This window comes from Chiloscyllium punctatum, chromosome 2, assembly GCF_047496795.1.
Source record: "Chiloscyllium punctatum isolate Juve2018m chromosome 2, sChiPun1.3, whole genome shotgun sequence".
NCBI lineage: Eukaryota > Metazoa > Chordata > Chondrichthyes > Orectolobiformes > Hemiscylliidae > Chiloscyllium > Chiloscyllium punctatum.
The window spans coordinates 96120064-96135317 of record NC_092740.1 but is presented as its reverse complement, the minus strand read 5'-3'; the positions used below and the strand labels follow the sequence as shown (position 1 = coordinate 96135317).

Below are 15254 nucleotides of genomic sequence, written 5' to 3'. Positions count from 1 at the left end.
AAGTCACCATACAGTGAATGGGCCATTTAGTTAAATGTGCAAACTGAGGTTGAAGCTGTGTTTTAAATATGATTACCTGATTTTTAATGTCCTGTCTCTTAATTTTTATGGAGTGAGTTATTTCAGAAACAGATAATGCAAAGTGATAGTAGAGGTCTACTACATATGTAATAGTTAATGGTTAGACTTGAATTCCTCTGTTTTTATATTCTAAACTTGTTTTTGTTAACATGCAGAAGAGAACAATTTGCTTCAACTCAATACTAAATCCTTGATTAGTGATGGAAATTACTCGTACAATTAATAACTTTATAAATGTGCATAATTTCTTCCTTGCTTAACTGCATTCTTTAAAAAAAGTGCCATGAGATTAGATTAGACAAAACAATTAATTATTAATAACAGAATTTAAGCATTGTGATGCATCAATGAAGAAGATGTGAGGTTAAGTTTGCCTGCAGTAGGGTGTTTTGTTTGATGCAGTAATGCTTAAGTTATCTCCTGTACCATAAAAAACTCAGCATGGATATTGTGGTATTGAAGAATTCACCTGAGTTTTACTATGTACAAACATTACCTTTCTCAGGCACAGAACTGCCTGGACCATTATTAAGCTGTAAGGTACAACAAAGCAGCATGCTTTTCCAGTGTACTGTCATGACTCGAGTGATTCCAGATGAGGAGGTGTCCGAGATTTTCATACTGTCACGTCACAGGCTATAATAGTGATGATATTGTGAGCATGACTCTTAAAGGTACACATTGGACTTAAAACACCCCATCTTTCAAAAAGGTAAAAACTGATTACATGCAAATATAATTGGTAATGATATAAACAAAATGTTTTAAGAACAGACATTTTAAACTTCAGCATAAATTTTCAGCTTTATGACAACTTGCCCTGAACTGCTAAACATATACCCATCTGGATATGCATCTGTTGCACTTATTTCACATATTGATTGCTTTGCTGCTGGTAGCTATCAATCAACATCATCACAAAACCATCAGTATCAAAGTGTTCTTTTCCATTCTCTTTGTGCATGATTAGTGTGCTATACCTTAGCCTGAGTCAGCTTCTGTTCCTTTGCAATGGAGCACCATGATCAGTAATAACTTTATATGACCTGGTTGAATGCATATTCTAGAAGCTTGAGTTAGTATCCAAGTATTTGTACTTCTAACTCACACTCTCTGCCCAGTGTACTTTTTTGATATTTCCCTACTTGCTTGCATGTCAATTATTGCTTTTATTCTCCCAGTATCTGTATCAGTTTCCTCCAGGTGCTCTGCTTACCTCCCACAGTCCAAAAATGTTCAGGTTAGGTGAATTGGCCATGCTAAATTACCCATAGTGTCCAGGAATGTGGAGGTTAGGTGCATTATCCATGGGAATGGACGGTTAAAGAGACAGGGAAGGTGCTGGGTCTGGGTAGGATTGTCTTTGGAGGGTTAGTGTGGACGCAATGGACCAAATGGCCTGCTTCCACGCTGTAGGGATTCTGTGATTCTATGGTAATCTTGTCACTGAATAGGAAATTACTATTGAGAAAATATTTCAGTGCAGAGAACATTTCTAAGTTGTGAATATTAACTGAGAGGAAATTTTAAAAATCAGAGTTAATGTTGAGGATCCTCTTTATCATGTTGCATAGGCATTTATTTAATATCTGTGATCTTCCTTGAATCTGGATAGATTCAATGAGTGGGTTAAATGAATCAAAAGTAAATTATCATGACGTCATTGGCCTAACAATTCATGCCGTTAAATACTAATCCTTGTCATCATGAGGCTGTCATTGGTAGACATAGCTATGGTCATATTTTGCCTGTATCTTACCCATAAATAAGATACCTTCAGCAATATATTACCAATAATCCTATCAATGTATTGTTAGAATATGTTGTGGCTAACTGATAGCCCAAATTCTCACCATCTGCAATTTAGAGTCTTAGAGTCATAGAGATGTACAGAATGGAAACAGACCCTTTGGTCCAACCCGTCGATGCCGACCAGATATCCCAACCCAATCTAGTCCCACCTGCCAGCACCTGGCCCATATCCCTCCAAACCCTTCCTGTTCATATACCCATTCAGATGCTTTTTAAATGTTGCAATTGTACTAGCCTCCATCACTTCCTCTGGCAGCTCATTCCATACATGTACCACCCTCTGCGTGAAAAAGTTGCCCCATAGGTCTCTTTTATATCTTTCCCCTATCACCCTAAACCTGTATCCTCTAGTTCTGGACTCCCCACCCCAGAGAAAAGACTTTGTTTATTTATCCTATCCATTCCCCTCATGATTTTGTAAACCTCTATATTCTTTGGATTCTTCAGCAAAATGAGCAGACCAGAATTCTTGCTTTGCATATGGCTTGAAAAAAACTGCTTTGGAAAATGTAGAACTTAATTCTTTCAACGTCAGTATATTATGTGGACATCTTTTAACTGAAAGATTGAAGTCTCTTGGCTCTTGGCGTACTCTTATGGTGCAGAATATGTGATGGAGCTACAGCGTTTTGCTGTAGCACCTTCATTTCTGCTCAAAAATTCTTCAGAATGTGTACACTGTGCTTTCTTGGAGAATCAATAATTGGGATTGCATCATCCTTTAGATGCAATACTGAATTGCTGGTCGCATTAGATACTTCTGGATCCAGGCATTTGAGATTGTTGACTGATTTGATTGTGGTCTGTTCCACCACAGTTTAAATCTTATGAATTGCAACTATACCACAGTCTGTACATAGTGGTAGTCCTGTCATTGCTGGATTATGAGGCTTCTGCCCGTATTTGGAATTGATGATCCTTTGTATTTGTGGGACATTCTCTCATAGGCTGTACACAGGCATCAAATAAACTGCCATTTGATGCGATAGCATATCTTTCAGGAAGCTTAGTTGACACTAGCTCCTGTGTCAGATTTGTTTTTAATATTTATTATCCAGCTTCAATACGGCATATGATCATAATGGTTAAAGTATTATAATCACCTTCTGTTCTATTGACATGGAGTGTATGGTTAACAATATGGAAAACTTGGTCATCTTCCAAAATTTGCTCGCAGTCTCTGAACTTGACTTATATGTTTGCATTTGAGTATCTTCTTTACACTTTTCTTGCTTATATTGTGGTTTCATACCGTCTGTTCACTGCTGCTCTGGCTTGGCCTTTGGAACAAGATTTCCTTCGCATGCATGTCCAATGTCCATTGATGGCACATGCTTTACAGATATCTAGAAAAGGTTTTGCTTAGGTCCAACAAACAGATTTGTTAGTTTAGTACACTTTGCTAACTATAACAACAGCATAGGCTGCACCTAAAGCATGTGATTATTGTTCCTCTAACACTGTGACTTGTATCCATCCTCAATAATACATTACTGACATGGCTCTTTCTCTTGCCAAAAGTCCCTTCTTAAATGTTTTTACTGTGGCAGAGTTGAGGATTAATTCAATGAGCCTCTAAGTAGTTCCATTTACAGTAGGTCACACTCATACCCTTTGCTGTGATATCTTCTGAAATTGCTTAATAGGCTCTTAGGTTGCAGTGTATATGACATGAGCTAGTTAATCCTGAAATTAATACAGTATATATCTTCAGCTGGTTTTCAAAAATCTTTCAGATATTTTCCAGATCTTTCTGATCATCCATGCAAAGTCCAATGGCAAGCAAAATTCTTAGAGCTCTTTTCTCAGGATCATCTATTACTTATTCTGTAAATTAGAAGTGCATGCTCTATTTGAACAGTTGTAATTCAGTAAAGATATAGTGAATGCCCCAGTTCAATTTGAGATGCCACCCTAAGCCATCTAACCCTGATTTTGTCAGTTTAAAAGTGTGTTCTTCCTTTAAGAGACAGACCCTGCAGCTTCTGTGTTGTAGTGTACTGACTTTGTGTTTCAGCTCAAAAGTGCACTAGTCATGGAAACGTACAGCATTCAGTCTAATTTGTCCATGTTTGTTCCGTACACACACCACGCTCTGCGTGAAAAAGTTGTCCCTTAGGTCCCTTTTAAATCTTTCCTCTCTCACCTTAAACCTATTCCCTTAGTTTTGGATCCCCCTACCTTGCGGAAAACACCTTGACTATTCACCCTGTCCATGTCACTTATTATTTTATAAACTTCTGTAAGGTCACCCCTCAGCCTCTGACGCTCCAGGGAAAATAGCCCCAGCCTATTAAGCCTCTCCCTACAGCTCAAACCCTTTAACCCTAGCAACATCCTTGTAAATCTTTTCTGAACCCTTTCAAGTTAGCCAACCTCCAGTCTCACCAGCATCTCACCTATCAGTGATACAAATATCTTAACAAGGGGCCCAGCAATTATTTCCCATAAAGGCTTTGTATTATTTTTCTTTTTTTCGAATAAGGGGATCATAAAATATGATATCTGCATTAAAGATATTGAAGTCTTTCATAAATGATCACTGCTGCTACCACGGTAGGAGTTTGCCTCCAGCTAGGTGTTTTTTCTGATGCAGCAATGCTTCTGTTATATTCTGTAATGTACAGAATGAGACATATTATCATGTTACTGAAGACTTGTTACTTAAGACATGTTATTACTTTGTGGGGGCACAGTGGCTCGGTGGTTAGCACTGCTGCCTCACAGCCACGTGGACCGAGATTCAATCCCACAAGCAGATGACTGCATTGAGTTTGCACATTCTCCCTGTGTTGGTGTGAGTCCCCTCTGGGTATTCCAGTTTCCTCCCACAGTCTAAAGATGTGCAGGTTAGATGGATTGGCCATGCTAATTTGCACATGGTGTCTGGGGATGTACAGGGAAATGAAGGAATAGCATAGGATATGGGTTGGCTGTTGTTGAATGGTGTACTTCTACACTTTTAAGAAGTCTATGAAGATTTCAACAGTCATATATTGCAACTAACTATTACATACAAACAGGAAGTCCCTCAGGCATAGAAAGCAATATTAAGCTATTAGGTACAACGCAGGAATATGCTTCCAGTATAAGGTCAGATGTAGGAGGGAGAATGAGACCTGTATACCCTCAGGTCACATGCTGTGATGTCATTGATGATTTTCTGATCCTGTGTCTTAAAGATATACTGACATACTGATTGTGAGTAATAACACAGCAGTGTAAAAAGTTTCAATAAAAATTTGCACTTCATGCAGCTCAATTTTTAATGTGGTGATCTATTAAGAAATCATGAATTTGTAAAGAAGTTTTGTGTCAAATCAAAATCATTGGAAACATTTTGGTAACATAACTGAAAAATACCCTTTCTCCCTCAGTTGGTGGAAGAGTGAGTCAAGAGCTATCATACACACGACAGAAAATAGGGGAGGAAGCCATGTTCAATCCTCAGATTATGATTCAAACATCTCCTGAGGAAGGTGCTAGTGTTCTAACAGTTGAAGCGCTGCAACAGCATCTTAACTCTGCATTTAATGCCAGCAGAGTGCAAGTTTATTTGTACAACAAGTAAGTGACATTGATTTAGTTGTACCTCTAAATATTTTCTAAATTTTCTGAAGAATACTTTTTTGTCAAAACCAAATGAAATGTTTGCTTTCTGTAGACATTTGAGCCTTTAATGTGGCCAGTGTACCATACTGCTTTTTTTTTCAGATCTGTTAAATCTGGTGGTCTTCTTTTTGAATTGTCACTTGACCTTCTTGCAATTTCATTTTATTGTGCCGATGTACTTCTTTAACCAAGCTGTTTTCTCATGATGGTCTTGTTTCTGTTTTTGTTTAGACAGTGGACCTTAGACAACTTATGTTATAAATCAGGAGCACTTGTAACAGAAACTGGTTGGATGGATCAGGTGAGTTCAGATCCCCCTTAAAATTTATGGAAGTTTTTAAAATCAAAAGTATATTCCAATGAACAAAGTATGTTTCACCTTTTGATTGATTTAATTTTTGATGTTTGGTATACTTATTGAGCTATGTGTGATGCCATGCTTCTATGTTTTTACCAGCTTATTGAAAAATTGTATCCTTGTGTAATAATCACACCTTTGGATTGTTTCTGGGAAGGTGCTAAATTACAGCTGGGAACAGTCTACCTACCGTAAGTAAATCCTAATCCCCTTTATTTAATTTATCAGTTTTAGAAAAACAGTTTAAGACTTAGAAAATATTTCTTGTGATGCTTCTTATGTTTACCCTTTGATTTTAAATATGCAAAGCTAATTGCAAGGTAATGCATTGCATATACATTGATACAGGATAATAATTAGGTCCTTCACCATTTTAATAGTCAGGAAGTTGAAAACATTTGAGATTGTTTTAGTTTAAAATTTTTAGGATGTAGACTGCTCTTAGTATTTCTTTAGCTATAACCCTCTGTACTTTTTTTTCTGAACCACCTTACATTTGTACGTTTCATAATTACTTTAGGAGTTTGTGCAGGAATTTGTTATGGCAGAGTTGAACATGCTGTTGTCTAGATTCTTCAGTGGTCATTGTTTGAACCAGGAGGATGAGGAGTGCTCCACCAATTCTGTAATGTCCAATTGCCGCTCCACATCTGCTTCCCTGAACCCCTTCCCTGAGGCCACAGTCTGGGCCTTAACCTTGAAGCCACTTGCAGTTAATCAGACAACCTGATTTTTTTTTTCAAATGATTAAGCTGCCTGTCGAATAGCAACAGAAACCAGCAGATTGCCCACTTAATATTAATGAAAAAAAACGGTCATGCCAGATTCAATTCTCCTGGTTGCTTGATTTGGTCACATGCACATTAAAATCAGCCCCATGACATTTCTACCCTTGAATCCTTTTATTCTGTTCACACAGCTAAACACCAGGTACAATCAATCTCTGTTCTATCAACATTCACAATAATCAATGGAGGTTTTTGCCTGATGACATGAATTAACAGTGGAATAGTAACAACATATTTTTTGACATGTGACTAATGCTCAGTCACATACATTGAGCATTTTGACATGGAACATTGTGTAGATTTATAGGATCATGATCCTAACACTTTCCTAAGTGTTTGGAGGCTTCTTGGAAGGGTGGGTGAGAGAGACATGGAATTGATAATATAAAACCGGAATTGTCAATAAGGGTTTTGTGCTTTCTGGTTGGGAGAATTGAAATAATGACTCAAGCCTGGTTAAGCAGATACAATGTGGTTTGAACCACAAAATAAGCCGGCCAAAAGCCTCTCCAGTCTGTCAGCACCAGGAAGAAATTCAAAAGGGGGGGGATGTTGGTCATTTGCCAGGTTGTCAAAGCACATAAAGAAGTAAGGTATCATTAGTGGCAATAAAGGTCAGGTATTATGATTGATTAAGGTAGAAAAACTGTTAGTATAATACAGGAGGACTGTAATCAGACATTATGTCACAATCTTTTGATGCTGCCAGATGCTAGTTTCTTATCCTGTTAATGTGAAAAAAATGACATCATATTTTAACAGGGGAAAAGTCTCAGTAGGCACAGACTGTCAGCACATTCATATTAACTGCTAATTTATCTCCCAATATCAATCAAAATAACAGACATAACGTTTGGAAGAGGACATGTAGTAAAATATATTTCTTTAGATTAAACAGAAACAAATAATTAGGGAAACAAATGCGTGGAGTTATTTGGAAAGGCAATCAACTTATTTGCTGTTTATATATTTCTGATCTGAAAAAAAAATTAGACAATACGATAGTGTTTTTATTCCACTGCATTGTCTCCACATATAAATACTTATTTTTAGTCTACTTGGGAAATCCTTACTTTTTATGAGGATCTTTGAGCAAGTTATCCTTTGCTTTTGGTATTTTATTTTCATTGCCTATTCAGCCTGACCCCAACTTAGGGTTGGCTCATGGCACCCCAGTGCTTTTGGTAACCGCTAGGAGGTGCTAGCGATAAACAAGGTATGTCCTTCCCTCTGAATTTCAGTCCTTCTACTGGGAATCCTTTCAGCCTCCTGTTTGATGAATGTTATAAATAGAACACCACGGTACTACATATTAGATACTAACCTTCAACATTTCTAATCCTCCAAAAAAATCACTAATTCATTGCACACTGATGAACCTTATTAAAATTAAAAGTGTAATTTAATCTTTCAAGAATATATTGGATTAAGGGTTTTTATGCAGTTAATTAGAGTCTTAGAGCATAGAGAAACAGACCCTTCTGTCCAACTCATCCATGCCGACCAGATAACCTTAAAAGATCTAGTCCCATTTTCCAGCATTTGGCCCATATCTCTCTGTACCCTTCCAGATGCCTTTTAACTGTTGCAATTTCACCAGCCTCCACCACTTCCTTTGGCAGCTCATTCCATACATGCACCACCATCTGCATGAAAAAGCTGCCCCTTATGTCCCTTTTAAATCTTAGCCCTCTCACGTTAAACCTATGCCCTCTAGTTCTGGACTTCCCGCACCCCAGGGAAAAGACCTTTTCTATTTACCCTGTCACTACCCATCATGATTTTTAAAACTTCTATAAGATCACTCCTCAGCTTTGATGCTCCAGGGAAAACAGTCCCAAGTCTATTCAGCCTCTTCCTATAGTTGAAGCCTTCCAACCTCATCAATATCCTTGTAAATCATTTCTGAACCTTTTCAAGTTTCACAATATCCTTCCTTTAGCAGGGAGATCAGAATTACGATATTCCAAAAGTGGCCTAACCAATGTCCTGTACAGCTGCAACATGACCTCCCAACTCCTATATGCAATGCACCAACCAATAAAGGCAAGCATACCAAATGTCATCTTTACTACCTGTGACTCCACTTTCAATGAACTATGAACCTGCCCTCCAAGGTCTCTTTGTTCAGCAACACTCCCTAGGACCTTACCATGAAGTGTACAAGTCCTGCTAAGACTTGCTTTCCCAAAATGCAGCACCTCACATTTATCTAAATTAAATTCCATCTGCCACTTTTCAGCCCATATGATCAAGATCCCATTGTACACTCAAGTAACCTTTTTCGCTGTCCACTAAACCTCCAATTTTAGTGTCATCTGCACTTACCAACCATACCTCCTATATTCACATCCAAAATCATTTATATTAATGATGAAATGTAGTGGACCCAACGCTGATCCTTGTGGCACACTGCTAGTCACAGGCCTCCAGTCTGAAAAGCAACCCTCCACCACCACCCTCTGTCTTCTACCTTCAAGTCAGTTCTGTATCCAAATAGCTAGTTCTCACTGTATTTCATGTGAATTAACCTTGCTAACCAGTCTACCATGAGGAAACTTGTTAAATGCCTGACTGAATTCCATATAGATCACATCGACTCTACCCTCTTCTTTACTTCTCAAAAAACTCAAGTTGATAAGACAAAATTTCCCACGTACAAAGCCATGTTGATTATCCCTAATCAGTCCTTGCATTGTTCAAATATATGTAAATCCTGTCCCTCAGGATTCCCTCCAACAATTCTTTGAATATCATTCTAAATCTTCATAAAGTTTAGGATTGAAAGTTGCAGACCACTGCATGTTTAACTTTATTAGGAGACAAAGTTAAATTTCTTACTAACAGCAGAAGTTGTTGGGATAGACTTCAAGTTTCCCCATTAGGGGATGAACACAATATTGTGAACTAGCCACTCATTATACATGTCAATGAGCTTTCCTGATCATTTCAGCGGAAAGAAAGACTGAGTTGGGTTGATACTCTGTCACCAGCTTTCTGCCTGGCAATTGAAGTTAAATTCAGTCTCCATGAATGGAAAATCTAGGCACTAACTTCCCATTATCTGGTATGGCAATCCTCATTTGAGGCTGCTAAAGACGAAAATGTATCAATGATTTTTCACTTTATTACAGCAGCAATATTACCATAATTGGATTGCAGTGGGGATATGAAATGGTTCAGTAGGCTGCTTGCAAAAGTTGCACATTTTCACTTCACTTCTGTCACTGTAAAGAGAAAGCAAATGTTTGGCTTTAGCAACAAACTACTTGCCCTTTCCTAATATGAGTATCTAGCCCACAGAGTAAAATATATGTAGTACATTGTACAGATATTTGATGCTATGTAGAATCCTACTAAACAAGCTAACTGAACATTTAATTCCACGGAATTTATAGCATAGATAAACATACTGTGTGGACCAGAAAGAGTCCACCAATGGTTGGATTTTACTAATTGGGAGGTTGTAGTGTTGGAAAATAGTAAGGGAATAAGGGTGAGTTTTTATCAATACTATACCAGTTCTGTCTTTACTACTTTTCCATTACAGTGCCATCTTGCCAATGGCAGAGATGTTGGCAAATACCTTTCTTATTCAGAGACCAGTTGAGCCACTGAAGGACCAATCTCCCTTTCACCCCCCCTGTCACTGGCATTTTGGTAGTGGCAGGTGACCCCTCTGGCATGAGGGAAGTAATGCCAAGTAAACAGTGATAGTCTTGCAGTGGGTTCAGTCATTTGTGGGGGGAGTTGGGGGTACATCTGTTCAAGCACTCATTGGGCCTGGCAAAAGCTCCTCACCATCAGGGCCAGCAACTGATTTCACCAAGTCATCTGTCTCACAACTATGACCTCACCAGGGTCTGCATGACTGTTGCTTCTGCCTCCCAATTCCACTTACCAGGTTAGGTAGAATTCATCCTTCAGCAGCGTCCTCTTCTTCCACTTGCAGTGAGGCTGCTTGTCATCTGATTGACCAACAGTTGATGGATTGGTCTGATGGATGGCCACCCCAGTGTCAACCAATCAATTACTTATTCCTCTAGCTCCATAAGGTGTGTTTCTGGATCCTGCAGACAGCCAAAAAAGGGTCACAATGTGTTGGCAGGTCTCCACCACAAGAATGAAATTCTAGCCAATATTTAAGGCCAACCACGCACCAATTATGTTGTTCATGACTCATGATGGACCCTCACCATCTGTTTTCAATTAATTGTGAAACTAGGTTCATAATGGGCTGGAATTTAGTGGTGATGGGCTTGTAAATCCAGTGTAAGGCCCGGCCTTCCATAATCGCACCATAATTGTTTTTCCCAACCACTTTGTCAATGAGTTCACTAAGGGTGGTGGGTGAGAGGGAGATAATGGCGTTTGTGGTGGTGAGGGGGCAAAGACCTTGACCTCCAATAAAAGTCCACCCGTTGCAACCCCTTGGCAGTTACACTTTTACATGTCATCTTTTCATTGAAACGGTATTTTTTTTGACAGAGGTAAACTGCAGTTGCAGTGGACGAATCTTGACCCCTTAGAATTCCTGGAGGAGTTGAAGAATCTGAAGTATGAAGTGGGTGGTTGGGAGGAGATGCTGAACAAGGCTGGAGTTGGACATGGTTACATGGATCGCCCATGCCTGAACCCTGCAGATCCAGATTGTCCACTTACTGCCCCTAATAAAAACTCAACAACAGTAAGTAATAATCATTTTTCCCAAATTCAGATTCATACCACAGAAATTATTACTAAGATTCATTCTGAAATGCTGACATTGGTGATTTTAATTTCCTGTAAGTATTAATTAGAAGTGTATCAGTATTATAAACTGAAACAGTGTGGAAACTAATGAACTCTGTTGTTACTGTTTATAATTATATGGATGTTATCCAGTAATGATGCTTTCTATATTTGCAGCCTTTAGATATTGCCCGGGTATTAAGTGGTGGTTGTCACGGGTTGTCCAAAAAGTACATGCATTGGCAAGAGGAACTAATATTAGGAGGTACCACAAAAAACAGCACCGGAATACTACAGAGGTAAACAATCAAATCAGTCTAGAGCTGAAATCAATTTGCACAAACCCAAATTATAGCTTGTCTCAATTTCGATGTATAGCAATTGAGAGACAGAAAGGCCCAAAATTGAGATTTAACGAAGGATCCTTGGACCAAAGCTACTTTATGAGATTGTTTATGGAGGGTGGGTAGATGTTCTTTGGTAGAGCACAAGATTGCCAGTATCTGAGCTGGTGGCGGGGGAAGAGTAGCCATTGAGAGTCAGACCTCTATTCTTGCAGACATCCACCCTACTCCTTCCTTCTCACATCATTCTTCCTGTGACCCCCTCCCCGCCATCCTTACCTCACTCACCTACATCCAGGCTCCCTCACTGATTCTGCATTGGCAATGAGGAACTGAAGGCCTCTGATAAGTTGCCCTGCCATCTGGTTGATGTTCTGAGCCTGTTTGCGGGGTTCAGAACTTCCTACTCTTACAGCAGATATTCACTGAATGATCATCTGGGAAGGTTTTTTAAAGTTGAAGAGTGTAGTCTTAATATAGTTTGAACCATAGACCTTTTTAAGCTAGAAAAGGGTCTTTGGAAAAACAACATTTTGTAAAGACACTGCAATTTAAATGTTGTTTTAAAATGGCCTTGTTTCCTCTAATATATGGAAATACATGGATAGATATATGATTAGATTAGATTCCCTACAGTGTGGAAACAGGCCCTTCGGCCCAACAAGTCCACACTGACCCGCAACCCACCCTCCTACATTTATCCCTTCACCTAACACTATGGGCAATTTGGTGTGGCCAATTCAGCTAACCTGCACATTTCTGGATTGTGGGAGGAAACCAGAGCACCTGGAGGAAACCCACGCAGACACGGGGAGAATGTGCAAACTCCACTCAGATAGTCGCCTGAGGCGGGAATTGAACCCGGGTCTCTGGCGCTGCGAGGCAGCAGTGCTAACCACTGTGCCACCATGCCGTCCACTAGATTTGAAATTATTTTTAAGGAATGTATAATTTAAACCAATAAGTTTATTTTAGTGTGTACCAGTACTTGAGCCTGGTTCAGAATATATCATGTTATTTAAAGTCACTGAACTATCATTTGTGGGAGAACATTCATTAAACTGAAAAAGGAAGCATTCATAATCCTCAAATCTGAAACAAACACAGAAAATGCTGGAGAAACTCAGCGGGTCCAGCAGCATCTGTGGAGAGAGACTCTCCATAGATGCTGACAGACCTGTTGCTTCATCCAGCATTTTCTGTTTCAATCCATAATCCTATTCACAGACTTCTTTAGTTCAGAAAGGCAGTGTTTTGATTTGGAGTGTAGTTGAATGGTGCTACCTACCCTGCTTGAATCCCATCTTTTTTCAGCTGTGTACTATGATACGACTTGTAAACAGTCATGAAGAACACAGTACTGGCTTCCTGCCTTCAGCATATTGCTTGTTACCAAACAGATCTTGATAAAAATTTCCAATTGAAGTGATGTTCAACTTTATTTTGTACGTGACTCAATTAATTAATCAATAAAATAGAACTATTTCAAAACAAAAAATATTCTATTAATACAAAGCAATGGACTGGCACATTGTATGTTTTTTCAGAAGTTCATTCGCTTAAATAGTGTCTCAGCTTTAATAAAAGTAATGTTTTTAGAGGGTGAAAAAATAGCTGAGAGCTCTTGAGTATTTCATTTATGGCTTTGTAAACTGAGTTCTCTTCCTGATAATGTTTATTTTTTTCCCATCCCCCATCTCTCTGTGCCTCTGTTCAGTGCCCAGGCTTTTCAGACTATGTTTCAGTTAATGACCCCCAAGCAGATGTATGAGCACTTCAAGGATTATTACTACGTTTCGGATATCAACTGGAATCCGGACAAAGCTGCAGCAATTCTAGAGGCCTGGCAAAGGAAATATGTTGAGGTAAAATATGAAGAAAAGTAAATTAAAAGTGTTTTTGGTTATAAGGTGAGACCAGCATGTTGAACTGGTACATAAGGAATATTTTAGGATCTAAGGAAGGGCTTAACTACCACAATATACAAACACTCTATTATATTGTGGCCATCCATCTATTTATGCAACCTTGCTCTAAGAAGAATGACTGATGTATTAGCCTCACATAACAACTGGACTTCAGGGTATATATTATGTAAGAAGTGCTTTGAAATATTTCTTCAAGAACTGTAAGTTTCCCATATTCTTTACAAACCATCATTTGATAATTTCAACTTGTTCTGAATAAGTAAAATCATATTTAGCATTGTTATTTTTGTGTATTTGTTTTTCTTTTTAACTTGTTGGAATAAGTTGTGTTTCAATGTTTAGAAAACTTTGTTATAAGGCTATGTGTAATAGGAAGGATGTGTCTGTTGAATGGTCTATTTAGCCTCCAGATGTGGTTTCCTGCAGTGAAGCCTGCTTCTGTCTCTCTTTGCTTGCACAGCCTACAAAAAAAATTATACTATGCAGTGCCTGATTTGAGATAAACCTGTTGGGACTCAGAATCATTGGTACGGCTTTAATTTTGTAATACTACCTGTGGAGATTGCATTTTTAGTACAGACAAACATTGTGCTAATACTTCAACCAAACTTATAATAACATTTGTTTTCAGCTGCATTTACAAACATAATATAGAAACAAACAAAGGCTACACTGAACTGAGCAACAGTCGCCCACTGTGATTATTACTCTGTTTATTAAAAAAGGTGTCTGGAAAACATTAGCTAGGCACAGAATCTGCTCACACTGCAGTCCCATTGGTAGGGTCATGTGACATCATCTGGCATTTGTTTCCCGGGCAGTGACCTTTCTGAAGCAGCCTGTGACCCTATGTGCTGGCCAGTCAATGAAGCATGAATGAGAAGCTCTAGTTCTTTTTTGTTTTTTTGGCTGAAGAAGAACCTGATGAATTGCTTACGTGGTGACTTTTACTGTCAAGCAGTGGAACGGGGTGTGGGGTGCTGCAAGTTGGCTAGTGAAGAAAGTGAAATTGTTTTACATATAAGCAGATTAGGAGATTCATAAGTGTCTGAAATTCAGAAATTCAGTGCAACTATAATGAGAAGCATGAAATAATTTATTTCAATCTTCAATTTTACTGTGTACCTTAGGTAAAATTCAAAGTTACGATTTAGATTATATTAATGCATGAAATCTTGAATTATTAACTCATCTGGTCATTTTTCTATCCTTTGTTGAAACAGTTCTAAGAAAACTGTTAAATTTAGATACATTTTCACTAAAAGTTTTTAAAGGTAATCAAATGAACATTTATTTTAAAAGTTACTTTCTTTTGCTAGGTTGTCCATCAAAGTGTTGCACAGAATTCAACCCAGAAGGTTCTTTCATTCTCTACTACTACCCTTGAGGACATCCTCAAGTCATTTTCCAGTGTCAGTGTTATACGAGTGGCTGGTGGCTATCTTTTAATGGTAAGGTACTCTATGCATCTGAGATTGCAGCTATGGACGCAATAGCGTTAGCAAAATTAAACAATCAAAAACAAAGTTGCCAAACTGTTATCTAAGAACTAATTGATCGTACCTTCATAAAATGTCACAATTCACTGCACACATATGCC

General features: G+C 38.4%; 1 protein-coding gene across 4 annotated transcripts in view; it reads left to right on the top strand.

Moving 5' to 3' along the window:
• The window catches only part of ptch1 (patched 1), a 96477-nt gene that overhangs the window by 35548 nt on the left and 45675 nt on the right, over nucleotides 1-15254 (top strand). For all 4 annotated transcript variants that reach the window (XR_011962670.1, XM_072586028.1, XM_072586018.1 and 1 more), the window contains exons 3-9: nucleotides 5271-5460; nucleotides 5737-5806; nucleotides 5963-6054; nucleotides 11140-11338; nucleotides 11560-11681; nucleotides 13444-13591; nucleotides 14974-15105. Coding sequence is in view for 3 of the 4 variants with exons in the window: in XM_072586028.1 (XP_072442129.1) it covers nucleotides 5271-5460; nucleotides 5737-5806; nucleotides 5963-6054; nucleotides 11140-11338; nucleotides 11560-11681; nucleotides 13444-13591; nucleotides 14974-15105 (953 nt within the window). In the remaining variant the exon portion in view is untranslated. The remainder of the gene's footprint in view (nucleotides 1-5270; nucleotides 5461-5736; nucleotides 5807-5962; nucleotides 6055-11139; nucleotides 11339-11559; nucleotides 11682-13443; nucleotides 13592-14973; nucleotides 15106-15254) is intronic.